Source organism: Triturus cristatus, chromosome 4_2 (genome assembly GCF_964204655.1).
Source record: "Triturus cristatus chromosome 4_2, aTriCri1.1, whole genome shotgun sequence".
In the NCBI taxonomy this organism is placed as follows: Eukaryota; Metazoa; Chordata; class Amphibia; order Caudata; family Salamandridae; genus Triturus; species Triturus cristatus.
The window spans coordinates 406,922,642-406,948,800 of NC_140586.1; the positions used below are offsets into that span (position 1 = coordinate 406,922,642).

At 39.1% G+C, this 26,159-nt stretch overlaps 1 protein-coding gene across 1 annotated transcript in view; it reads right to left on the reverse strand.

Moving 5' to 3' along the window:
* Positions 1-22,982: 22,982 nt before the first annotated feature.
* Positions 22,983-26,159, reverse strand: part of LOC146833942 (uncharacterized) — a 302,258-nt gene continuing 299,081 nt past the window's right edge. The window contains exon 7 of the mRNA XM_085600109.1: positions 22,983-23,179. Within this exon, the coding sequence (XP_085456235.1) occupies positions 23,109-23,179 (71 nt within the window). The 3' untranslated portion in view covers positions 22,983-23,108. The remainder of the gene's footprint in view (positions 23,180-26,159) is intronic.

Sequence of the window (26,159 nt, forward strand, 5' to 3'; positions counted from 1 at the left end):
TTGAAAATTTTAGTGTCTATTTTTGAATGTTTGTATCAAAGGTTATATTAGGGTGAGAGGAGGTCTACCACTCTGTCACAAGGATAATGTCATCAGTGATGTCATTTGAGATGTCATCAGTGATGTCATGAGTGATGTCACTGACCATGTCATGAGTGATGTAATATGTGACGTCATCAGTAGTGCATTGCGGGCGCGTGAGTTATAGTTAGCTGAACTAACTATAACGGGGGAATTTCATTGGTTTTTTACGAGTGAAATGTCCAGCTAACTATAACATGTGTGAAACCTTTGGTTTTTTCATTGAATTTCTAAGGTTTTTTAAATGCTAATTCCTAACTATAACGTGTGTGAAACCCATGGTTTTTTCAGTGAATTTGCAAGGTTTTTTAAATGCTAATTCCTAACTATAACGTGTGTGAAACCCATGGTTTTTTCAGTGAATTTGCAAGGTTTTTTAAATGCTAATTTTTTTTTTTCTTCTATTTTTTTTTACATATTTTTTTTTTAATTTTCTATCCTTTTTTAAAGACTATGGTTAAATTTTTAAAATTCTATAATATGTTTTTTTTAATATATTTTATAAAATAAACATGTAAAATTTATTAGCAATACATTTTTTCCTTTTTTTTTTTTTATTTTTTTTTTAGTACGCGTACCGTAAGCTTACGGTAAGCGTATGGTTTACGCAACGTCCGTAATTTATCTACGCTGTTTGCGTATAGTTACGCAATTTGCGTAGCCGCGCGTACTCCGCGTGGGACGCGTACGCGTGTACGCTACACGCGCACGTTACGCGGAAGTGTCGGGGAGTGACTGTTAAGCGCATGCGCGCAAGCGCGTGTCTTTTTTACGCGCATGCGTACTTTTGCCGTAAGCGCACCGTAAGCGTACCGTAAGCGTACGGTAGGTCATGTGATCATGAAACACAACTTTTGATTGGTTGAAACTACTTTCAGTTCTAGAACTCTCCTACACCACACCCATTCCCCTCATTTCTGCTTGTGATCCCTTAGGAGAAGGAGCTGGGTTGTCTTTGTGATACGATGGCAGAACAGCAGAGCTCTTCTGAGAGTGAGGCTAGCAGCACTACCTTGAGGCAGAGAGCGAGGAAACAAAAGACCTCTTACGTATGGGATTATTTTACTTTTCCAGAAGGCCAGCAAAAGGTAAATGCACCCTTAGTGACTTGCAAGCTGTGTAAGCGTGTACTTTCAAGAGGTAATCCTGACAGGAAGTATTCCTTTGGGAATCACACCATGATGAGACACCTTAAGGATGTACACAGAAGGACACATGCTCGACTTACTGAAGGTAACCCTTCCGTAAATCAACCAAGCCCATCCACAGCAGCTCAGCCTGGACCATCATCTGCAGAGCCGAGTCCTTCTTCTGCAGGTCAGGTGAGCCCTTCATCTGTGGGGGGAGCATCTCCTTTTTCTGGTCCTCTGGAAATTAACCCTCGGTTTGCGAGGGTTGAAGTACGGTGCGCCCATTGTCACGATCTAATTACTTATAGGGAGACCAGTGTTTCCCTAGTGAACAGTAAAATAGATCAGCACACTTGTCGTACCATCTAATATTCCCAATCTTTCTTTCCTCTGTTCCTGCATGAACACAACGGCTCTTTTAAGAGCCAACCTTACCTTTCATCTATTTTTGATATATTTTTTAAAAAACACTAAAAATCAATTATCACATTACAAGGTCCTTGAGAGACTACAATTAAAAACTGCAAATGTGATTGTAGAGAAGTGGAAAAAAGGGACCATGACATTATTGACTTACCATACCCACTCAAAAAAAGATTTATTCATTTAATTTATTTTTAATTGCTTTTTAAATGGTTATAGTTTTCGAAAATTTTCTATCTCAATCTGAAAAAAAAGAAAAAAGTATTAATATTTAATAAAACATTTAATAATACAGTACACATATTTACATATTTTTCAAAAAATATTTTTGCCTTTTTTTTGCTGTTTTCAGAAAATATTGCATTTCACTATAAATTGTGAAAGCAATTGCATTCATCATTTAACAGCAGGCAAAAAAAAATTACCAATCTCAAAGATTGTTTTTAAAAAAGCCCAGAATCTCTTTTTTCATAAACATAACTTTAAAGAAATGCATAATATTCTAAAAAAATATCATCTAATATCTATACTTATTTCTTTAAAATACCGTCTGATATTTTTGTTTCAGAAGTATAATCACAATAATATATGTCAAATAACTCCACAATACATCTGGTTCCATTTCCTTTAGGCCAAATAGTAATTTTAAAATTATTTTTTTGTTTAATTTCCAATGGTAATCCAATAAAAAACAAAAGTTTAAATTGTACAGATGTCACCGTTTCTCTGTAACATTTTGGTTTCCGAAAGATTAATTAATAATTAAATAAGTCCACAATAGAATTGTTTACTTTTCCGCATGGCCAAATAGTAATTTTAAAAATCTTTTTTGAAAAAATTTCCAATGGCAATCCAATAACATTCCAAAATTTAAATTGTGCAGATGTTACCGATTTTTTCTAAATTTTTGGTTTTCCAAAGTTTCCTTAAAAAATGGAAAAATTCCACATTACAATTGGTTACCTTTCCATTAGGCCAAATGATAATTTGTTAAGTCTTTTTATTTGTAAATTCCAAATGGTAATCCAATAAAATGGTAAAATTATTTTCTCCAGATGTTGTCAAATCTCTCTAAAATTTAGGTTTCAGGAAGATTAGATAGGAATTTGCTAAATCAAAAGGCAAACGTTGCTTACAAATCAATTGGGAATCATTACACAGTGTCCAGCCTTTTTCACATTTAAGATAAACTGTGTAATGACCAGAAGTTACAGTAGGTCCATCATGGAAAATTATTGCAACTGTTACAAAAGTTTTTCCTGAAATTGATAATTGCTGTCCTGTAAACTTCTTTATTAAAGTATCCAATTTTGAACCATCAGCTCCACATCGTTGCATCATTAAAATGACATACTGTCTGTATTCCTTTAAAATTAATGTTGAAAACATGTCAGATTTACACTCACTGCATTGCATGCTATGATTAGCATCTTTAACTAATTTAGCAAAAGTGACTGTTTTACTCTCTGGCAATGTTAAATAAATAAACCTTTCAGAATCAACATTAGAGCCACATATATTATAACAGTTTTCACAACTATGTTCCCATTTATAAGAGAGACCAAACATATTTTGTATTTGTACCCCTTCCTCTTCCAGTACCTGAAGAAAATACATCAAGAATTCCTGTGCATCTTGCTGTACATTTTGAGAAAACTGTGTTCGTCCTGAACATACATCTAAAAGTTTTCTAATTTCAGTAGCACTTTCTATTTGAGTTTTATCATTACTCAGCTTTTCAAAAAGGAGACTCAGCACAGTACAGAATCTTTTTCCCTGATTTACTATTATCTGCTCTTGCAAACTTTCCAGATAAAATGCAACATTCAGCACTACATTAGCGTAGCAGTTGACACCAGAGCTATTTTCAAAATAACATCCTACAACCTGTTCTTCATTTTCCTTATTCTTTTTGCTTGCAATTACATCACTCCTCTTTTTTTTCCTCCTCTCTACATCTTCATTACAGATATTCTCATTTCTCCTTTTACGAGAAACTACACGTTTCTCCAACACAGGATACTGACCTAAATGAGGAGCATAGCTTCTTCTTAATCTATTATACTTCTTTACACAGTTTGTATCAGCACTAACTTTTGAATCATCAAAGTCTATCATGAATAAACCTGATAATGTTTTCACTCGTGACAAAGCAACATATGCCATACCTTCTTTGAACACAGTTGAACCAATGTTCACAAATGCACAATCTACAGTCAATCCTTGAGACTTGTGAATAGTTACAGCATATGCTAGAGAAAACGGAAACTGCTTCCTACGTACATATAAGTCTTTCACAAGCATGAAACGAACTGTACAACGACAAATTTTATTTTTAAACATTCAATTCCATCTTTTTTCTGATAATTAATAAAACCCACAACTCTTCCCATAGCTCCATTAACTAAACCTTTTTCAACATCCAAATTTCTCCTTAAAAATACTCTACAGTTCATGCAAACATATAGATTTTTTTCTAATCCAGCTGTTTTGGAAATCTTCTTCTCTAGTGAATCCAATTTATTTTTCAGTGTGCCTGTTAATGTGACAGTAATTCTTCCATCCTCAATTTTGTCCACTGCTTCCAATTTCCTGATATCTTCCTTTTCCAATTTCAAAAGCTCCTCATTGAATATTGAGCATTCACGTAGAGTTGGCATTAAGCAGATGACACTTTTGTTTTCTGCAATGTTCTTGTATATCTTCTCTGCAACTATTTCTTCCTTTGGAAATAAATTATGTAGCAGCCGAGTCTGTAATGCTTTTTTGCCAGCTTCTGTGAGTAGTCCAATCCTGATATCTTTCAGAATACTTCCATATTCTTCATCGTTTGCTTGCCTCATATTAGTTGTAAGTTCCTTGTACTCAAAGAAGGACCAAATATTTGCATTACCGATGCTTCCCAATGACTTCTTCGTGTCTTCATGTGTCACAGTATTAAACACTGGTTGTCCTTTAACTGGAGTAAGTTGCAAAAGATCTCCAAAAACTATGACGTGTTTTCCTCCAAATAACACGTCATAGTCTGACTTCAGAATTTGCTGCATTCTTAAATGCACAAAGGCAAGCATTAAGTTCGATACCATGCTCACCTCATCAATAATGAGAACTTGCATCTTCTTCAATACTCTTGAAACTTCCAAGCATGCTTCTCCAGTTAGCTTGTTGTATTGTATTTTGTTCTCATGCTCCACTGGTAACATTAGCAAACGATGTAAAGTGATTCCTTTTATGTTATATGCTGCTAACCCAGTTGGAGCAGTAACCACACAAGACAAAGTAGAATCCGTTTTTTGCTGTAGGTAGCTTCTGATGACTTTTATAAGGAAACTTTTTCCAGTTCCAGCTTGTCCGCTGACATACATCCTGATTGGATGAAATGATGTGCATGAGCACTCCTTTTTTTCATGTAGAAATCCGTGATCAATTTTGTTTCTGATCTCTTCATAAATTTGTTGCTGTTCTTGATTCAGTTGTCTTTCCAAATTTTGTAAGTCTATAAATTCTTCTTGAGCTTGATTCATAGCTGTTTCCACTTCATTCATGGCTATTGATGCTTCATTTTCAATGATTGGTTGTCCTAGGGGATCTTGACTGAGTGTTCCTGAACTTTGGCTGTCCTGAGAACTGTCTCTAGCTATTTCTGCTGCAATTGTAGTTTCCTGTTCAATTTCTTCATTTAACATTTGCAGATAAGTTGTGAATGTTCTGCATTGTATGCTGTCTTTGCAAGCATTAAATGAATCTTCATAGCTTTGAAATTCTCCCAGTAGTTCATCCTCTGTACGCCATGGTTTAAACAGCTGTAAAAGAGCCAAGTAGTAAAATTCCTTTTTGTCAGTAGTGTCGCAACTCAGCTTCCGGTGATTTATCAAACTTCCTTTTGTTTGCTTCACCAAACATCCTTCCTCACCAATAACTTTATATTTTCCATTGTTGATGTCTTCTGCGGCTTTCCGTGAATAAATGTAGTTCTGCAGCACTTCATAGAGACACATGTTCTCCAGATGATGACTTCTCTTTGGGTAATATGTATCCAACATGTTTGATTTCAAAATATCTGTACTTTCTGGGTCATTCTCGGCCAAATATTCAATTTCTCCAACAGATTTCAGTACCCGATTTCTCATTGCTGCAAGGCCTAAACTTGCCCAAATTATTCTTCTTGATTTCGAGTAGAGACTTGCAGAAGATAACCTATCTGAACATTCGTAGGATCCAATTTCTCGATGCGATAACATCTTCAAACTGAAACTGTGCAGCTTCTTACTGACAGTTTTCTCGTGAGAAATCTCTTCCCACATTTCCTTCAATTCTGTTTTTTCTGATTTCGTAATGTAAGACGTTACATATCGAGCAACAGCAATGGAATTGTCAGCTACATACTGTATATCCATGTTAGCGTTCCACATGGATAAAATCACTGGGTTGTAGTCATTTATATTTTTTGATTCTTCTTTTCTTTTAAGGTTGTAGGTATTCTTAGGTGATTTTCTTGTGATAGTATGTCTCACAGCTGACATAAAACTGTTAACTCTTCCTTTTGAAAGAACAGGTCTAGGAAATCCAAATCGACATTTAGTGTAGTATTTATCTTTGCTCTTGTATTTCCGTCGACAGTATTTTCCACACCGATGACTTTGGAAACGTAAAACTTGCTCCTTTAACTTTTTCTCTTCTGTGCTTTTTGGTATAGCACATGTTGCATATTCTTCAATGTAAGATAACACTGCTTCATCAGTATCTGTTCCAAATTTTGGGGCATCCTTGATCCACAACAGCATATGAATATGAGGAGCACCTCTTGCCTGGTACTCTTTTCTCCAAAAGAAATCCACTACTTCTCCTAGAGGTGGATTTTTTTTATTGCAGATGAAGGACATCATAGCCTCAAATCTATGATTGAAATATCTGCAAACATTAACCGGATCCAATGAGCACAGTTCTCCTGCTGTTTTGTATTCGATGTTTTTAATGTTTGAATTTGCCTCTCGTAGAAAATCCAGTAAATCATCCCAAGCGTACTCAGCACAGCTTAGGGTAAGGAACCATGTTGGTGTTCCTAAATTCCGTAACATGCATTTTAATTCACCATGGCGTCGGTACCAATATTCATTTGTCCCACGCTGACAAGCCATCAGATTGATCAGTTGTGTTTCCAAATGATCATCTCGGTGCTGCACTTTCTCCATAAAATCCTTAGCAGACACATTTTGTAAATGTACTCCACTTTTTAAAATGTGATTTACTGCATAAGACAGTGCAGACAAGTCGCTTTCAAATAAAAGATGGAACAAATAAGGAATACTTTGTCGAAATCTGGGATCTTCAGCATATAGTCTTGTAGTCCGATACTCAGAAGCTGGAATCTGTTCCGGACGTTCATCGTATCGTCCTCCTTTTCCTTTAGGAAACAGCTGGGGAAAACATCGAGCTTCCAAGCTCTCCTCCCATACACTCACGGGAGTTCCTTTTGCTTTCTTCATCTGAAATAGATCAATATTGTCTCCCATAACTTCTTTTGAATGAAGAGGATGTATGCTAAAATGTTCATAAATTTCTTCTTCCTTTGACTTGTCCACTTTTTCAATTTGTCCAGTTGGTGTTTCTGTGTCTTCTTGTAAATCTTCTTCTTCTTCTTCTTCTATATAAATTGATTCATACCATTTGTTATTCCTTTTCAAATACAAATTTGCTCTTTGTACTTTCCGTACATCTACCAGCTCCTGCCAAATCTTCTTATTCTTTGTAGGTACACCATTAACCAGAATAATTAATGGTTCAGTTTCCAAAGTATCCGCATCAATAGTTTCCATATTTTTTTTCAAATCCAAGGGCAAATACACCACTCTACCTTTTAAACCTCTCAGTAAATCTGAAGGAGGTAATTTACCAGTTTTGGGCTCCATACGTACTATGGTCTGGAACGGATGAACACATTGAATGAGTATAGACTCATATGTATTTAATTCAGAAAGTTCAGCAGGAATAGCATCCAATTCTAAATTATTATGTACAGCTCTGGTCGGCATTCTATTTTCCTCTAACTTGTTGTAACAGTATTTACAAATACGCTGAACTTCACCCAATTCAAAACAATTTTCAAGAAATATATAGGTGGCAAAATCCTTCCACTTATAATTATCTTCATTTTCACTCTTTCTGTAGAGATCAACATACCTGGTTTTTTTTCTATAATGAGTTCTGCGGCAACAAATACAAGTTATATTTGGTCTTTCATTAGAGATTATTGCAAATTTTGTTATGTGATCATTAAATGTCTTACTTACAGAGGGTTCTACATTTTCTTCCACTTCTTCCTCATTTACTGTGTCCTTCTCTGCACTGTTTTGTTCAGGACCAAAGTAACAAAACTGAATTTCATCAACAACCTTCTCTACATCTGATACCGTTCCACGGAACAGAGCCCTATTCAATTCATCTAACTTTATTGCTGGACTTTTAGCAAAATACAACCGTCTCACAAACTTTCTCATTTCAGTATGAGGAACAGCCAGCATCCTAAAATGATGGAAAACACTATTACACACTTTTCTAGATAGACAAGCCAGAGAATGACCCTGCAAACCAGTATTCTCTCTCACTCTGCATGGATCTAGACTTTGAAGCACCTTAATCTTCTGTTTCACACTTTTTTTGCTATATTCTCTTAGAAACTCACGAAATTTATCAATAGATTCCTGACGCACAGTGCAAATACTACTACAATTCCAAGTGTACACTGGGGCTTTAGGACGTCTCCCCATAGCCTCATCCGCCATCACTTGTACCTCATCTCTTGGAACCATTATCTCCTTCTCCATTAGGCAACCATTTTTCACTTCATAAGCACGACCTCTGGTGTCAACTGCATGCAGCAAACTATTACTTTGAAAATAACTCTCTTCATTAAAAAAAGGTTCACTACTTGAACTATGCATCCATTTTCCTAAAAACACTTTACAAAAGTTTGTTCTGTTCACTACTCTTTTCCTTTTGCTATGTGATTTCAGTACATTAACCATTTTGTCTAATGTACGCATCCTATTCAAAATTAAAATGAATAGTTTCCTTTTTAATTCTAATGCCTTAGCTGCAATGGCTTCAATTTCTTTTTTTCTCTTAAAAAACTTTGCCTTTTGCTTATATTTCTTCACATCCTTTATCAAATTGGACATAACTCTCCTCTGAAACATTTTTCTACGTATCTCTTTAAACGCTGTTTTTCTGTTTAAGTTTATCTTTTGAGTTGCAGAAGGTATATTTGCATTAACTAAATTCTCAATTTTTCCTGTCCTTTTCGATTCAAATCATTCTTTCCAGTACAGACATTTTGTACATTTTTCCTTTTTTTGAATATGTTCCTTAGAAAATCTTTTTTTTGCTTACCAGAAGATTTTTTCTTCTTCCCAACATGAGCATCTTCAACTAACTTAGGTCCTCCAGTTGTCTATAGTTTTTTTTTCTGCTCTTTTTTTACTCTGGATTTTGTAGGCATCTTAAATTTTGTTCACTGCTCTTCAGCAATACCTGAAAAAAACTAAAAAAAAATTCCTTTATTTTATTTAAATATATTACTACATTTGTTTTCACATTAGTCACAAAACGAAATTTCTTTGCCAATTTGAAAGCACACTTACTGCTCTTTTTTTTGGCAAGTGATAAACACTTTTACAGACTGACACATTATGAATCCACTTTTCAGATTTTTTACAAAGCACATGTCCAAACTGCTTTTTCAGACCAGCATCATTTGTAACCTGGGTGTCTGCATACACTCCAGCAAGGGCAACCAGCCTTAGTGATGCTGAATGTATTTGCATTACTGACTGAAACCTCAAACCCCACTCGCTTGTGAATACTGTGCATGATTCCACATGGTAAGCAGCTACCTGTGTGCTAAGAGTCTGCTTCTGCACCAAAAAATGGCTCCCCCTTTCCATCTAATGCAACTGTGAAATCTCCAGAGCAATACGCAATAAATCTCTGCCTGTAATTCCTATTTGCACACAGAGTCATGTTTTCACATTAGTCACAAAACGAAATTTCTTTGCCAATTTGAAAGCACACTTACTGCTCTTTTTTTTGGCAAGTGATAAACCCTTTTACAGACTGACACATTATGAATCCACTTTTCAGATTTTTTACAAAGCACATGTCCAAACTGCTTTTTGAGACCAGCATCATTTGTAACCTGGGTGTCTGCCTACACTCCAGCAAGGGCAACCAGCCTTAGTGATGCTGAATGTATTTGCATTACTGACTGAAACCTCAAACCCCACTCGCTTGTGAATACTGTGCATGATTCCACATGGTAAGCAGCTACCTGTGTGCTAAGAGTCAGCTTCTGCACCAAAAAAAGGCTCCCCCTTTCCATCTAATGCAACTGTGAAATCACCAGAGCAATACGCAATAAATCTCTGCCTGTAATTCCTATTTGGACACAGAGTCATGTTTTCACATTAGTCACAAAACGAAATTTCTTTGCCAATTTGAAAGCACACTTACTGCTCTTTTTTTTGGCAAGTAATAAACACTTTTACAGACTGACACATTATGAATCCACTTTTCAGATTTTTTACAAAGCACATGTCCAAACTGCTTTTTCAGATCAGCATCATTTGTAACCTGGGTGTCTGCCTACACTCCAGCAAGGGCAACCAGCCTTAGTGATGCTGAATGTATTTGCATTACTGACTGAAACCTCAAACCCCACTCGCTTGTGAATACTGTGCATGATTCCACATGGTAAGCAGCTACCTGTGTGCTAAGAGTCTGCTTCTGCACCAAAAAATGTCTCCCCCTTTCCATCTAATGCAACTGTGAAATCTCCAGAGCAATACGCAATAAATCTCTGCCTGTAATTCCTATTTGCACACAGAGTCATGTTTTCACATTAGTCACAAAACGAAATTTCTTTGCCAATTTGAAAGCACACTTACTGCTCTTTTTTTTGGCAAGTGATAAACACTTTTACAGACTGACACATTATGAATCCACTTTTCAGATTTTTTACAAAGCACATGTCCAAACTGCTTTTTCAGACCAGCATCATTTGTAACCTGGGTGTCTGCCTACACTCCAGCAAGGGCAACCAGCCTTAGTGATGCTGAATGTATTTGCATTACTGACTGAAGCCTCAAACCCCACTCGCTTGTGAATACTGTGCATGATTCCACATAGTAAGCAGCTACCTGTGTGCTAAGAGTCTGCTTCTGCACCAAAAAATGTCTCCCCCTTTCCATCTAATGCAACTGTGAAATCACCAGAGCAATACGCAATAAATCTCTGCCTGTAATTCCTATTTGCACACAGAGTCATGTTTTCACATTAGTCACAAAACGAAATTTCTTTGCCAATTTGAAAGGACACTTACTGCTCTTTTTTTTGGCAAGTGATAAACACTTTTACAGACTGACACATTATGAATCCACTTTTCAGATTTTTTACAAAGAACATGTCCAAACTGCTTTTTCAGACCAGCATCATTTGTAACCTGGGTGTCTGCCTACACTCCAGCAAGGGCAACCAGCCTTAGTGATGCTGAATGTATTTGCATTACTGACTGAAACCTCAAACCCCACTCGCTTGTGAATACTGTGCATGATTCCACATGGTAAGCAGCTACCTGTGTGCTAAGAGTCTGCTTCTGCACCAAAAAATGTCTCCCCCTTTCCATCTAATGCAACTGTGAAATCACCAGAGCAATACGCAATAAATCTCTGCCTGTAATTCCTATTTGCACACAGAGTCATGTTTTCACATTAGTCACAAAACGAAATTTCTTTGCCAATTTGAAAGCACACTTACTGCTCTTTTTTTTGGCAAGTGATAAACACTTTTACAGACTGACACATTATGAATCCACTTTTCAGATTTTGTACAAAGCACATGTCCAAACTGCTTTTTCAGACCAGCATCATTTGTAACCTGGGTGTCTGCCTACACTCCAGCAAGGGCAACCAGCCTTAGTGATGCTGAATGTATTTGCATTACTGACTGAAACCTCAAACCCCACTCGCTTGTGAATACTGTGCATGATTCCACATGGTAAGCAGCTACCTGTGTGCTAAGAGTCTGCTTCTGCACCAAAAAATGTCTCCCCCTTTCCATCTAATGCAACTGTGAAATCACCAGAGAAATACGCAATAAATCTCTGCCTGTAATTCCTATTTGCACACAGAGTCATGTTTTCACATTAGTCACAAAACGAAATTTCTTTGCCAATTTGAAAGCACACTTACTGCTCTTTTTTTTGGCAAGTGATAAACACTTTTACAGACTGACACATTATGAATCCACTTTTCAGATTTTTTACAAAGCACATGTCCAAACTGCTTTTTCAGACCAGCATCATTTGTAACCTGGGTGTCTGCCTACACTCCAGCAAGGGCAACCAGCCTTAGTGATGCTGAATGTATTTGCATTACTGACTGAAACCTCAAACCCCACTCGCTTGTGAATACTGTGCATGATTCAACATGGTAAGCAGCTAACTGTGTGCTAAGAGTCTGCTTCTGCACCAAAAAATGTCTCCCCCTTTCCATCTAATGCAACTGTGAAATCACCAGAGAAATACGCAATAAATCTCTGCCTGTAATTCCTATTTGCACACAGAGTCATGTTTTCACATTAGTCACAAAACGAAATTTCTTTGCCAATTTGAAAGCACACTTACTGCTCTTTTTTTTGGCAAGTGATAAACACTTTTACAGACTGACACATTATGAATCCACTTTTCAGATTTTTTACAAAGCACATGTCCAAACTGCTTTTTCAGACCAGCATCATTTGTAACCTGGGTGTCTGCCTACACTCCAGCAAGGGCAACCAGCCTTAGTGATGCTGAATGTATTTGCATTACTGAGTCCAACCTCAAACCCTTAAACTATTCTTTTATTATACCAGTACACCTTAATTTATTGTGAAAACATAGTCCATATTATTTTACATGTTCCTTACATTTAAATTTCTCCCAAAACAGAAAATAATAAACACAACTTCAACAAAAAGAATTGCATTTCTATTATTCATTTCTTAATTTACCATATACATCCCCTCTCAGACTCTAAACTCACCTTTAAAATTAGTTAGTTGTGAAAGAAATGTGGCACTCAAACAGCAGATTATCAGAGCCAGGATCTCTGTTCTCTACACCTCTCTCCTCTCAGCAGAACCAGATAATGGCAAACTTTCCCTCTCTTTTTCCACACATATACATGTTAGTTTCAAATCTCAGTGCTTGCCCCTTTTTTTCAAATGTAATCACACATTTCTATTGGTTGAAAACCCAACCCTTTTCCAAAAGTACCCTTCCCCCAACTTGACTTCTGCCTAGTACCCTTCCCCCAACTTGACTTCTGCCTGCTACCACAGCAACAGCTCATGGAACACTGCTGTGTGGAGTCAGGTCAGAAGTTCGCCAAACAATGTTTCAATTCCAAAGAGCAAGAGTGCTTGACTTTTCAAACCTAACAGCAAATCCATAGTACTGTTCTTTGGTAACACATTTTTCTGTACCAATACAAAACATGCTTCTATTAATTTACACATACAGCCTAGTTTTTATTCTAGAATTGTATGAAACAGCCAATCAGTTCTTTTTTTTAAAAAAAAAATATGTATGCCTCCATTTCCAAACTGTCTTTCTTTTCATATTGCCATTCTACTGAAAGACACCTCCTGAGTGCATCCAGTTCTCCTTTGAAGATGTTCACAGTGTGGATTGTAGGGCACAGCTATGTCTTCTGGAGTGAAAAGTATGCAGAGAAAACAGATATGGTGAGAGACCTTGCTTTGCCAAATGTAGACATTAAATGGATTGGTCAGAGAGGGTTAAAGTGGCACCAATTGATGCCATTGGTGAAATCCTTCATGCACATCCAACACCCTGACCTCATAATAGTGCACTGTGGTGGCAATGACCTAGGCACTTTGACTGGGGTAGGTCTGGAAATGCTTATGAAGGAGACCTTTGCACAACTGTTTTCACTTTTCCCTAAAACTGCCTTTGTGTTTTCTAACATATGCCAAAGGCAAAAATGGAACTGGTCCAATCAGTCAGTCAGTCAAAGTACTTTTATTTCGATAAATAAATATCATAAAAAGACATAGGAACAATACAATACAAATTCATAAAGAGACATTATTTCATTAAACAACTCAATCATTTAAAATATTAAAAAAGAGGTCAGTCAGATAAAACCATCTATTTACATCCATCTAAAAATTACATTTATATACAAGAATCCCCCAAGAAACGAGATCCTGCTAACAGTGTTAATAAAATCACCATTATAAGTTGATATTTGTCTAATTATTGGGTGACTTGCTTTTCTTAATCCTAATAGCCCCCACCAGGAAACTAGCTACATGATACATAATCCTGGGGGTTTGTAAAAGCTGTAAAAAAAGGATAGCAGGCTTGACTTGAATGAACCCAGCCTCCCTTAAAATAGGAAGCAAATATTTCTTTCTTGGGGCAGTGTAAAAGTCACAGAACATCAAGAAATGTGTAGTATCCTGAATCGAAAAATTATCACATTTACACGGACTGGCGTTTTCTGGGATACACCAGGTTGGAAAGTGTCCAAGTATTAGGTGAATCATGTTAAACCTGAAACGAGTTAAAAGGAACCGGTGAAAAGGAAGATTTACTATGGTTAAATAAGGTTCGGTACCTATGTGAGTACTCAAAATGATGCTACTCCGAACCGAAGGTTTCTCCAGTTCAACTCTTTCTCTTTCTAAGCTTAATAACTCGCCCATCATCCTCTTAATAAGACCAATGTCTTTCGCAGTGATCTGTTCCGGGGCGGAAAAAAGTTCCACTCTCCCTAATTTAACAAAACAATTTTTAATGTAAGCTAGCCACGGTATATTTATGGCTCTATCCAACTGCAAACAGTCTTTTAAAATGATGTGGTTGAGGGGAATTTCTTGATTCAGCCATATTTTTAACCAGGCCACGACCGGAGCTACTCTAATCAGGTCTGAAATGTAACCCATTCCCAGTTCTGTATGGACAATATATGTGGGAGAAGACTGCGGTACAGAGAGTATCGATCTCAAAAATTTATTTTCAGTAATCTGTATACTGTCAGAATTGCAATTGCCCCATATAGCACTTCCATATGTGGCAACAGCAAGAGATTTTGCCTTATAGATTTTGAGTAGCGATGCTATTGGCCTAGCACCTAGTTTTTTACCAAATCCCTGAAGGGCTGAGGATGATCTAGCTAGGGCAATATTTCTAGTTTTTATCTGGGGGCCCCAAGTGCCTCTTTCATCAAATGTGATCCCCAGGTAAGGAAAAGTAGCCACCTTACACAGCTCTTGCTTCCCACAAACAAATGTCTTTGAGATCTTACTCTTTTTATTCTTGCCCATTATCATGATTTGGGACTTTTTAGCATTAATCTTTAAGTCCAGTGATCCCATAAAATTCTCAAATGCGTCCAATAATCTTTGTAGACCCACCCCAGTGCGTGAGAGCAGGACAGCGTCATCGGCATATAAGAGAACTGGAATACCAAGATCTCCTACGCGTGGGATGTCTAGGGTTGCATCTTTGAGAATAGGGTCCAGGGCGTTTATATAAATGGTAAATAATAGCGGCGCCAGAATGCACCCCTGCCGCACGCCCCTATCCGACTTAAAGTGACTTGTACAGCGCCCTTCTGAGGTTACTCTGATCGAAGTTGTTAAATCAGTATGTAGGTCTGCTAATAGATTGACAAGGGCCCTATCTAGACCAATGTCTAGCAAAATTTCACATAGTTTAGAGTGATTTACCAGGTCAAACGCTGACGAGAGGTCCATGAACGCCAGGTACATAGAACCCTCTTTAGCCCTTGTATATTTTTCAACTAGTAAATACAAGTTAAGCCCTTGGTCTATTGTACTTCTTTTTGGTCTAAAACCATACTGGGCATTTGACAGTACCCCTTTCTCTGTAAGCCACTCATTCAATTTTGTTAAGATAACTCGTCCCAATATTTTCACTGAGGTATCAATCAGGGAAATAGGTCTGTAGCAGGAAGGATCTTGCCTGTTACCCTTTTTAAAGACAGGAATAATGATGGATTTTTCCAGGAATCTGGGATTCTAGCATTAGGGAGAGCATTAAAAACATTACATAAAATTTTTGCCCAAAATTTCGGCTCACTTTTATAGACATCCCCAGGCACCCCGTCAGGTCCTGGGGCTTTATTTTTTAGAGTTAGATCTATCGCCCTTTCAACGTCTACTATATCAAAGGTGACAGCAGTGTCACCAGTAGAGGGTGCCCCTACGTCAGTTTCCGCGATCCCATCATTTACAGCCACACTCATTGTTGCTGAATATATCTGGCTAAAATAATTGATCCAGTCTTCATCTGGGATATTTGCCTCCAAGGGGCTATTGGAATCATCACAGAAAAATGGCTGATTTATTATTTTCCAGAATAAGCTGCTATTTTTTAAAGTTTCTGGTTCAAGGAGTTGAATCAGCGCATTTTCTTTCAAGACCCTCTTTCTTTCTAAGATGGTTTTTTTATACACAGACCTTGCACTGATTATATCAGCACGAATCGTAGGGGTCGCTTTAAGTGCTTTTAATAAGGCTCCATGTGCTTTTGTGCATTCCTTGTCAAACCATCTTTTTCCCATCACGGGCTTCTGACTCGATTTGTTCTGAAGACCCTGGTTCAATTCCTTACAGATGTTTTCAAAAGCCATTAGAATATCTGTCGGTTGTGTACTACTCTCTAAACATATTGTGACTTCTTCTTCTACTTTGGACAACACATCTCGTAAGAAAATGTCCGGCACAATTTTAGTCCATTTCAGCCGTCGATTCTGGTCTTTTGCCTTCAGATTTACACCCCCTCTGTTTTTTGCTCTGTTAAGTGAGATTAAATCTGTTTGCATTACTGCAAGTACAACGGGATTGTGATCACTAAAAACTGAAACCTCTGTATAATAATTTAACACATTATGCAACAAAAAAGAAGACACAAAAATATAATCAATTATAGTAGCCGTATCCTTTGCCTTAAAAGTAGGGGCTCTATATATTCCCTTCCCACACCCGGATTCATATAGGTTCCATCTAGCCAAAAAGATTTCCAAAAGCTCCCCAGACCTGGTATGTTCTAGATGGACCGGTGAGGAAAAAGGGGGGCCTTCATCCTCTTGACTAATACAGGGGAGGGTACACGGATGTATATTAAAGTCCCCGTTGTCCAAAACTTCCAGGTTTTGGCTAGTACACTCCTTAGCTTGTGTATTATAAAAATTTACAAATAAAATCCTGACCTTATCTAGGGTTAATAATTCAACAACCAAGCAATTTTCAGAGCCCGACATACACTGTGATAGGGTCCCTTTCAAATCCAGTTTGAATAAACTCAGCAGACCCCCCTTAGCCCTCCCTGCCACACTGCACGTTGCTGGAACAAAAAAATGGGAATAGCCATCCAAGGCAAAACTGTTCGAATTGTCCCAAGTCTCTTGGAGGGCAATGATGTCAAAAGATTTTAATGATGTTAACCATTCATCAATCCCACTTTTGTTTTTTATGCCGGCGATATTCCATGTGGCAATTTTAAGGGATGAAACTGTTGGCTGTGTCGATTTCACTGGTGTTTCAGACAGTCAGTCGTTTTCCTCCAAGGATGATAAAACAGAAAAACGATTATGGAGAGATAGAGTATTACCCAGCTGACTGTTTGGTAACTGCTGAGCCTGCATGTCCCCACTGATTTGATAGGAAGATCTATTCACATTTGCAACAGAACCAACTGGCCCCCTCCCATGACCAGGATACCTATGCTGTACAGGCAAATAGTGTTGAGTATTGTCCAAATGATTATAAAAGAAACCCAGAGGTCTAACACGTACCGAGTTTTCCACGGTTGGCAAAACGGCAGCCCTGAGGAGGACTGTTGCCACGTGTTGGGGATATTTGAAGTTTATGATAATACAGTCCCCCCTTATATTCTTCCTACCGTTGCCAATCCAGCTAACTCGACGGGTGAATAATATGTCTTCTGCAAGGGCACACGGAAAACCACAATTCCTGTTCAACCAGGCCAGCGTTTTGTTTTTTAGGGCAACATATGTTTCTTGCCTTGAGTCAGACAGACAACTATCAATCTCCGGAACATTAGTTAGAACAAGCGTATATGGCACGCAATCCGGAGGGAGGTTTACACATTCACTCCTCCTCGGTCTACTTCTCCCACCTAGTTCAGTCCCACCTGCAATATTCTGCTTATTATTTTGGGCATATTGTGTTTGTACTGTTGCCTGTGCATTCGCAATACCCATTGATGGCATAAACGTTGGTTGGGTAGTCAGTGAGTTAGTGACTAAAGGCGCCTTTGCATTCGCCCCGGTGTCATTACCATGTACCTTTAGGCCATCCAATTGATGTGCCTCTGAACCCCCTGGGCCCCCTATACTAGATCCCATCACCCCCAATAGACGAGGTTGTGATATTGACCCATTTTGAGACTGAGTAATATAGGAATGTAAAGCACCTTCCAAACTAGTGACTTTTTGGGCCACAATATCTAGCTTTTCTACCAGAGGAGAAATCAATGCCTGTAGTTTAGACTCAAATAAGGTTGTCAAGAGAATAATCTGGGAAGGGTGCAGAATGTTTCCCTCTACATTATTTATTGGCTCAGGGGCATCTTCTCCACTAGTAGGGGATGTGCCTGCCTTTTTAGTCTTCCGGGTCACTACTCTTCTAACGGGTGCCTTCCTACATGCACGTACCCTTCTCCATAATGGAGACTGAGGTGGTGTACGCCTTCGAGGGGATGTCACACCTGGACTTAATATAAGGTCATGGACAATCTCCTGTTCGGCCTCTAATATCTCATTATTTGTTTCTGCATCAATATCCATTATCGAACAACGATTAGGCAATGAGGTAGACTGGGTACATGCCCTTGTAGGTGAAGAATCTGGGCTAACCCTTGTTAGTGATAGTCTCCTATCTTTGTTGATCTTACTGACAACCTTAACGAGATAATTGTCCATTGTCCTTGCTTCAGTATTTGGGACTTGTTTACCAGGCCTCACTTTAGACATTGTCAACAAGTACAATATAAATCAGGTTTTGGTCACACTAACAGTCACAATATGAGTTACGGCCTTGGCCAAGACATAAACAACTGGGGAAACAAAGTCTTACTGTGTGTCCTGGATGTAGAGTGCGCTGAGCAAATAACAGGGCCCGGCCCGGCCTCACTCGGTCCTCTGAGGGCCACAGAGGGCCCGCCCTTTGCCCGGGCTTAGCCCGGCGCCCGCCCGCGCGCGTCCCGCGACGCGGAGGGAGCAACAGAGTTTTAAGCGCCTCCGGGCGCGTGCTTGGCGTCACGAGCCGCTGGGGCACCTGGGAGCGGTAGTTCCCCGCTGTGGGGCCGCGAGGTGATGTGGCGGCGAGAGGAGCCCAGGCGAACAGCGGTAAGGCTACAGGTGAGGTAGAGAAGGCACCAACAGCTCCACGAAGTTCCCTCGCATAGAATTCTGGCTTCCCCGCTCCACCGAGGGAGCAACAGAGTTTTAAGCGCCTCCGGGCGCGTGCTTGGCGTCACGAGCCGCTGGGGCACCTGGGAGCGGTAGTTCCCCGCTGTGGGGCCGCGAGGTGATGTGGCGGCGAGAGGAGCCCAGGCGAACAGCGGTAAGGCTACAGGTGAGGTAGAGAAGGCACCAACAGCTCCACGAAGTTCCCTCGCATAGAATTCTGGCTTCCCCGCTCCACCGAGGGAGCAACAGAGTTTTAAGCGCCTCCGGGCGCGTGCTTGGCGTCACGAGCCGCTGGGGCACCTGGGAGCGGTAGTTCCCCGCTGTGGGGCCACGAGGTGATGTGGCGGCGAGAGGAGCCCAGGCGAACAGCGGTAAGGCTACAGGTGAGGTAGAGAAGGCACCAACAGCTCCACGAAGTTCCCTCGCATAGAATTCTGGCTTCCCCGCTCCACCGAGGGAGCAACTGAGTTTTAAGCGCCTCCGGGCGCGTGCTTGGCGTCACGAGCCGCTGGGGCACCTGGGAGCGGTAGTTCCCCGCTGTGGGGCCGCGAGGTGATGTGGCGGTGAGAGGAGCCCAGGCGAACAGCGGTAAGGCTACAGGTGAGGTAGAGAAGGCACCAACAGCTCCACGAAGTTCCCTCGCATAGAATTCTGGCTTCCCCGCTCCACCGAGGGTCCAATCATTTCTGTCCGCAGATTGACAAAGCAAGAAAGCACGTCAACAAATCTGTTTCTGCTTTCCTCCGTGACTATGGTATGGGTTCCATTTACCACAACAACTTGCGTTATGACATGCAAGACATTTATAGAGGAGATGGTGTACACTTCAATGATGAAGGGAACAGAGTCTTCCTCTTGAACCTTAGACTCTGCATCGGTACTTACTTGTAGGTACCACTAAAAAATCACTTAAACACAACGGCTCTTTTTAGAGCCCCCTAATATCTAAACACTTAAATCTGATTTTCATTTCTTTTTTTATTTTTTTTTTCTACCGTACGCTTACCGTACGCGTACCCCGTGATTTTTTTTTAAATCAATAAATGTTTTCTTTGTACTTTTCTGTCCTTCTTTGACCCCCTTACAAATGTTAGGGGGTCTGTAACTCTCCTCCTTGCCCCCTTTTCTTGTTATCACTCTTTTTTTTCTGAGTGAAACACACGAAATGGCGGCCGCCGCTTCCTGGTTTCGACCGATTCGAATGTTTACTAAGATCTAAGAGCCAATCAGAATCGCGCTCGCGCACGCCACCGTACGCGTACGGTAAGCGTACCGTAAGCGCACCGTAAGCTGGCTCAGATATATATATTGATTTAAAGGCTATTTTCTCAGAATCTACTGAACAGATTTACACCAAACCTACAAAAGGCACTTCCTTGACCTGAGGACTACCTCTCTGCCAAATTTCAAGTAATTCTGTTCAACCGTTCGGGCTGTAGCTGTGTCTAAAGGTCCTATGGAAAAATGCATGGGAAAAACGCGTTTTGGGACCCCCCTTTTATCTCAGCCCCCGCTTGACGAATCCCCCCGAGACTTTCAGGGAAGGAGCGGAGCGTAGCGCCCCACCTATTTTGAAAAATTCGCGAGGATTCGTCGACCGGCGCCAAAGTTATTCAAAATAGAATGTTGCGGATTTCCTATGGAAACGTGGTCCTAACTATAACTACCTACTGGCGACCGCCAGTAGGTAATATATATATATATATATATATATATATATATATATATATATATATATATATATACATATATATACATTCACTTACATTCACATACATTCACAAAAACCTTGCAAATTCACTTAAAAAACCATAGGTTTTACACATGTTATAGTTAGGTGGATATTTCACTTGTGAAAAACCAATGAAATTCCCCCGTTATAGTTACTTCAGATAACTATAACTCGCGCGCCCGCAATCCTGTGCTCATGACGTCACATATTACATCACTCATGACATGGTCAGTGGCATCACTCTTGACATCACTGATGACATCATCCTTGTGATAGAGTAGCGGTCGCGCGAGTTATAGTTATCTGAAGTAACTATAACGGGGGAATTTCATTGGTTTTTCACGAGTGAAATATCCACCTAACTATAACATGTGTAAAACCTATGGTTTTTTAAGTGAATTTGCAAGGTTTTTTTAATGCTAATTCCTAACTATAACGTGTGTGAAACCTATGGTGTTTTCAGTGAATTTGCAAGGTTTTTTAAATGGTAAGTTATGTATGTATTTTTTTTATATATTTATTTTACAATAAACGACGTATTAAAAATTATTATTATTTTTTTTTTGGTTTTCACCCTGCGATTTAAAAAAAAAAAAAAAAAACATGTTTTTTTGCCTTCGCGGTCCTTCAGGGACCCCCTGACAAAGGCTAGGGGGTCAGGAACTCTCTACCCTGCCCCCTTTTCACGTTCGCCACCTTCCTTTTTTACTCTCGCACTGAAAACAAACAAAATGGCGGCCGACACTTCCTGATTTCGACCGATTCGAACGTTGACTAACATGTAACCACCAATCAGAATTACGCTCGCGCACGTTAGGGTGCTCGCACGGTGCGCGCACCCTGCGCGCGTATAGATATATATATGCTTTTAAATGCTATTTTCTCCGGAAATATTGAACAGATTTACACCAGACCTGCAAAGGGCACTTCCTTGACCTTATGGCTACCTCTCTGCCAAATTTCAAGTAATTCTGTTCAGCCGTTCGGGCTGTAGCTGCGACTAAAGGTCCTATGGAAAAATGCATGGGGAAAACGCGTTTTGGGACCCCCCTTTTTTCTCGGCCCCCGCTTGACGAATCACCCCGAGACTTTCAGGGTAGGAGCTGAACGGAGCGCCCCATTAGTTTTGAAAATTTCGCGAGGATTCGTCAACCGGCGCCAAAGTTATTCAAAATAGAATTTTGAGATTTCCTATGGAAACACGGTCCTAACTATAACTATCTACTGGCGACCGCCAGTAGATAATGTATATATATATGTATATATATATATATATATATATATATATATATATATATATTTATATATTTATATATTTATAAAGGCAAAAACACCTCCTCACGGAAATTTCGCCCGTAGTTTGGTGGCACGATATGCCGGTAGAGCTACCGCCGGCAGATTAATTTTGTAAGAGTCCAAAGTGAAACGTGCTCTCAGACGCAGTCGATGCAAACAAAATGTATTTGTCAATGTAACGCGTTTCGAGAGAATACACTCTCTTGTTCGCACATTGAACAAAAAGTGACACATTCTTTTTCATGTTCCAAAGGTACTGAACAAAAACAAAGGACTTAGATTTCGTAGTCGTCCTTAGACAGTCTCACTACGGCGGACATGATGGAATGGGTCAATATTCCTATAAACCATGTTACATTTACATGTTAACAGCTAAAATGCAACAGAATTAACACATATATAAGGAATGACAATATTTTTCCTTTTTAGTTCATGAGTTATATTATATTACAGATTACTCTCATGTTCATTCTGCTTTATACACGCTATAATGGATCACTCTGCATAAACAATACTCGTGCCACAGTGGCTAATCAAAGAAATTAAATTAAAAAGGTCAAAAATGGGCCAAAAAATGTTGTTTTGTATGAGGCTTTTCAGAGCATTCCAGAAACATCTGACTTAAAATGACAGATTTTGATAATATGACAATACATACTCCATAGTGGTAGTGGGTCTCTAAACTAGTATAATGCATACCAAAATTATCTGTTTAACATAAGAAATCTCTATATCTCCATTGCATTTAGCAGAATGATTCTTGTAATATCTTAGCCTTGAGATATTCTATACTCCGCATCTTATCCTAATGTCATTTATCAGTATCGCATGTAAATAAATATGTGAAAAACGTGAAAAGCACAAAATATACAATATATATATATATATAAATTCTTATCTTTTCTTCCCCAGGTGCATTATCTTCTAGAGACTAAGAAAAGGGTAGGCGGCCCGTGACTTATCCATAAAAATACCTTGGGCCCCGTCCTTTCCTCCTGTGAAGGAAAGAGAACAGAAAACATAGGGATTAAAAACACGTCCTTACTACAATATAATATCAAAACACAGACTAAATACTGTCCTCTTAAAATCAAGTACCATGGAAAGAAAACAACACAAAGGCGTAATAATGCATCTCTCTCTCTATTGTTTTCCAACGCTTATTCTAGGAAAAGGAGAGGGACATATACAAGACCAGGGAAGAGTATCTGTCACACTATTCTTCAATGAGGTGTGTTGCTAATTCCTTATCCTGATTATGTCCTTTTGAATACTTAGTTTCAAGGTTGAGAATCCATTTTGATTCTCGTTTCCTGAGGGTTAGTTCTCTGTCACCCCCCTCTGACTAACATGTACCTGCTTTATTATAAAATAGCGTAAAAGACTACTATTGGCCAGGTGAAACTCTGCAGAATGTCGTGCTATAGGATAGTGCGGGTCTTTGTTATTCACTGCCCTAAGATGCTCAAGGACTCGGTTTTTTGCCATCAAGGTAGTACTGCCCACTTATCTCTTCTTGCATGGGCACTCTAACACATATACAACATATGTAGTACTACATGTAAGGAATTGAGTTATAGTTTTAATACCTTTGTTTGATGGCGTGCTAATTTACCGTACCATCTTACTGTTTTTGCAGGCCTTACAATGGCCGCAGGGATAAAATCCCTTCAAATGATGCTGGTTGTAGTCTTTAGATTCTGTAATGTCCCCTTGTACTAGAATGTCTCTCAGACTTTTACTTTTACGGTACGTGATTTTAGATCTATCACTTCTTTAGAATGTTCCAATTTTCATTAAGAATTTTTTGAATTTTATGTGAATCACTGTTTAAGTCAAGATCACACGTGTGTCTGGATCGGTGGTGAAGTCATAATTACCTTTAGGTTCTAGGGTTTTGTCTCTTGATAGATTTCTTATTTTGAACACTGCCCTATTGAGCACCCACTCAGGGTAACCACGCTCTCTGAACCTACAAAGCATTTTCTTTTCTTCCTCCTGATATTCTTCCGTGTCACTACAGTTCCGTCGTGCTCTCAGCGGCTCACCAAATTATATACTCCATTTCAATGTATCAGGGTGGCTGCTGAGAGCATGGAGGACACTGTTGCCTGCCGTGTCCTTTCTGTAGAGTCTCGTTTTTAGAGTGTTACCTGTGGCTGCAATTTTCACATCAAGGAATTCTATCTCCCTTTCTTGCAAATTGTGGGTGAGGACTATATTGTATGTATTGTCATTCAGAAGATTAATAAATTCTGTAGCCTCTAGTTCACTGCCTTTCCAAATCAGTAACGGGTCGTCCATATAACGTTACCATGTGACTACTTTTTCCAAATACATCATGTATTTTTCTTCCTGGAATATCCTCTCCTCCCATACACCTAGGAACAAATTCTCAAAACTAGGTGCGAAACATGTTCCCATCGATGTACCAGTAATCTGTTTGTACAGATCCCCATTAAACAGAAAAATGTTGTTACGAAGACACATGTCCATCATTTCAGTTAACATCTTAGTGTGTTCCAAAAACATGATATCTCTCTCATTTAAGTATCTCATACAAGCTTCAATACCTTGATTATGTTCTATAATCGTGTACAGAGAACACACATCCATGGTCAAAAACATGTAGCCCTCTTCCCATGCAATATTTTCAATTTTACAAAGAAAGTCTTTCGTGTCCCTAACATGCGATGGAAGTTTCGACACGTACTCCTGTAGGAAATGGTACACATATTTTGAAATATTTTCAAAGAAACTGCCTATAGATGACACAATTGGCCTCCCTGGGGGTACAAGTGGGTTCTTATGAAATTTGGCAGAAAGGTAGACCTAGGTTCAGAGTCGTGCCTTTTGCTTAAATGGTGTAAATCCGTTCAGTAGTTCCTGAGAAAATCAAAATCACACATATATCTGGGTGGAACCTAACCACACATCTCATCGTGAGATCTGATTGGCTGACAGTACTTCATCCAAGAAGTGTTGGCAGCCATCGTGGGACCAATATACATGATAGCACCTCATTAAGAAGCATTGCAGATAACACTTTAATAATTTTAAGACTATAGTTACATTATAAATCATTTGTTGATGGTACCATACTCATTTTAGGAATTGTGGTGTGTTCTAAGGTGATTTTACCATCTGAAAAAGCCTTCTGCTGTGATATCATGTATCATGTTTGAGAGAAAACTATTTTCTCATGCTTTTCCCACAGAGGTTTGGAAGGTGATCTATAAACTAAACTGAGAGCATATTTTCTGTAAATTCACATTATCTTTCTCAGTCATGTGAGAATTAAGTCTGACATTCTCAGTAAAACATGTACATCCAACAAGGGCAGAGACTGTCAGGTGATTCCTTTGTGTTCTACAGCAGCTTCACAGAGTGTTCCAAAGAACAACTAGAGCGCTAACAGTCCTACTTATGATAAACGTATGGCACACCTGAAGCCATCTTGATTGGAATAGAGTGGTAACTCTTAATACATTTAATTTAAAAAGGAAGAAAATGAGGGGGTTCATTTTGCCATAGAAAGTATGATTATTGCTGCAGAAAGAAAAATTAGGGCACATTTTGAGTGACTTCTCAAATCCTCTTTTATTTTATTAAAAGATTCTGACATGCAGACTGAAACATGCACTTTCAATACCAGCAGCAGACTTCCCTGGTGAGCAATAGCCTTACTACAGTGATCTAATGAGCAACTAGAGTGCTACCATTCAGAATTTATGGCAAATGTGTGACACATCTGAATGCCTTCTTGATGGAACCAAAGTAAAAAACTGAAAGTATTTCCTACTGAGGAGACTGCAGTAAATGAGGATATTAGGAAACTTCATAACAAATAAGTCTCCCAAGATGGCCACCAGAGACAAAAGAGCCCAAATGTAGCCCAAATATCACCCAGATGTAGCCCAATTATAGCCCAATGACAGAATGCCCCAGAGTGTTCTTAAGAACAACTAGAGCGCT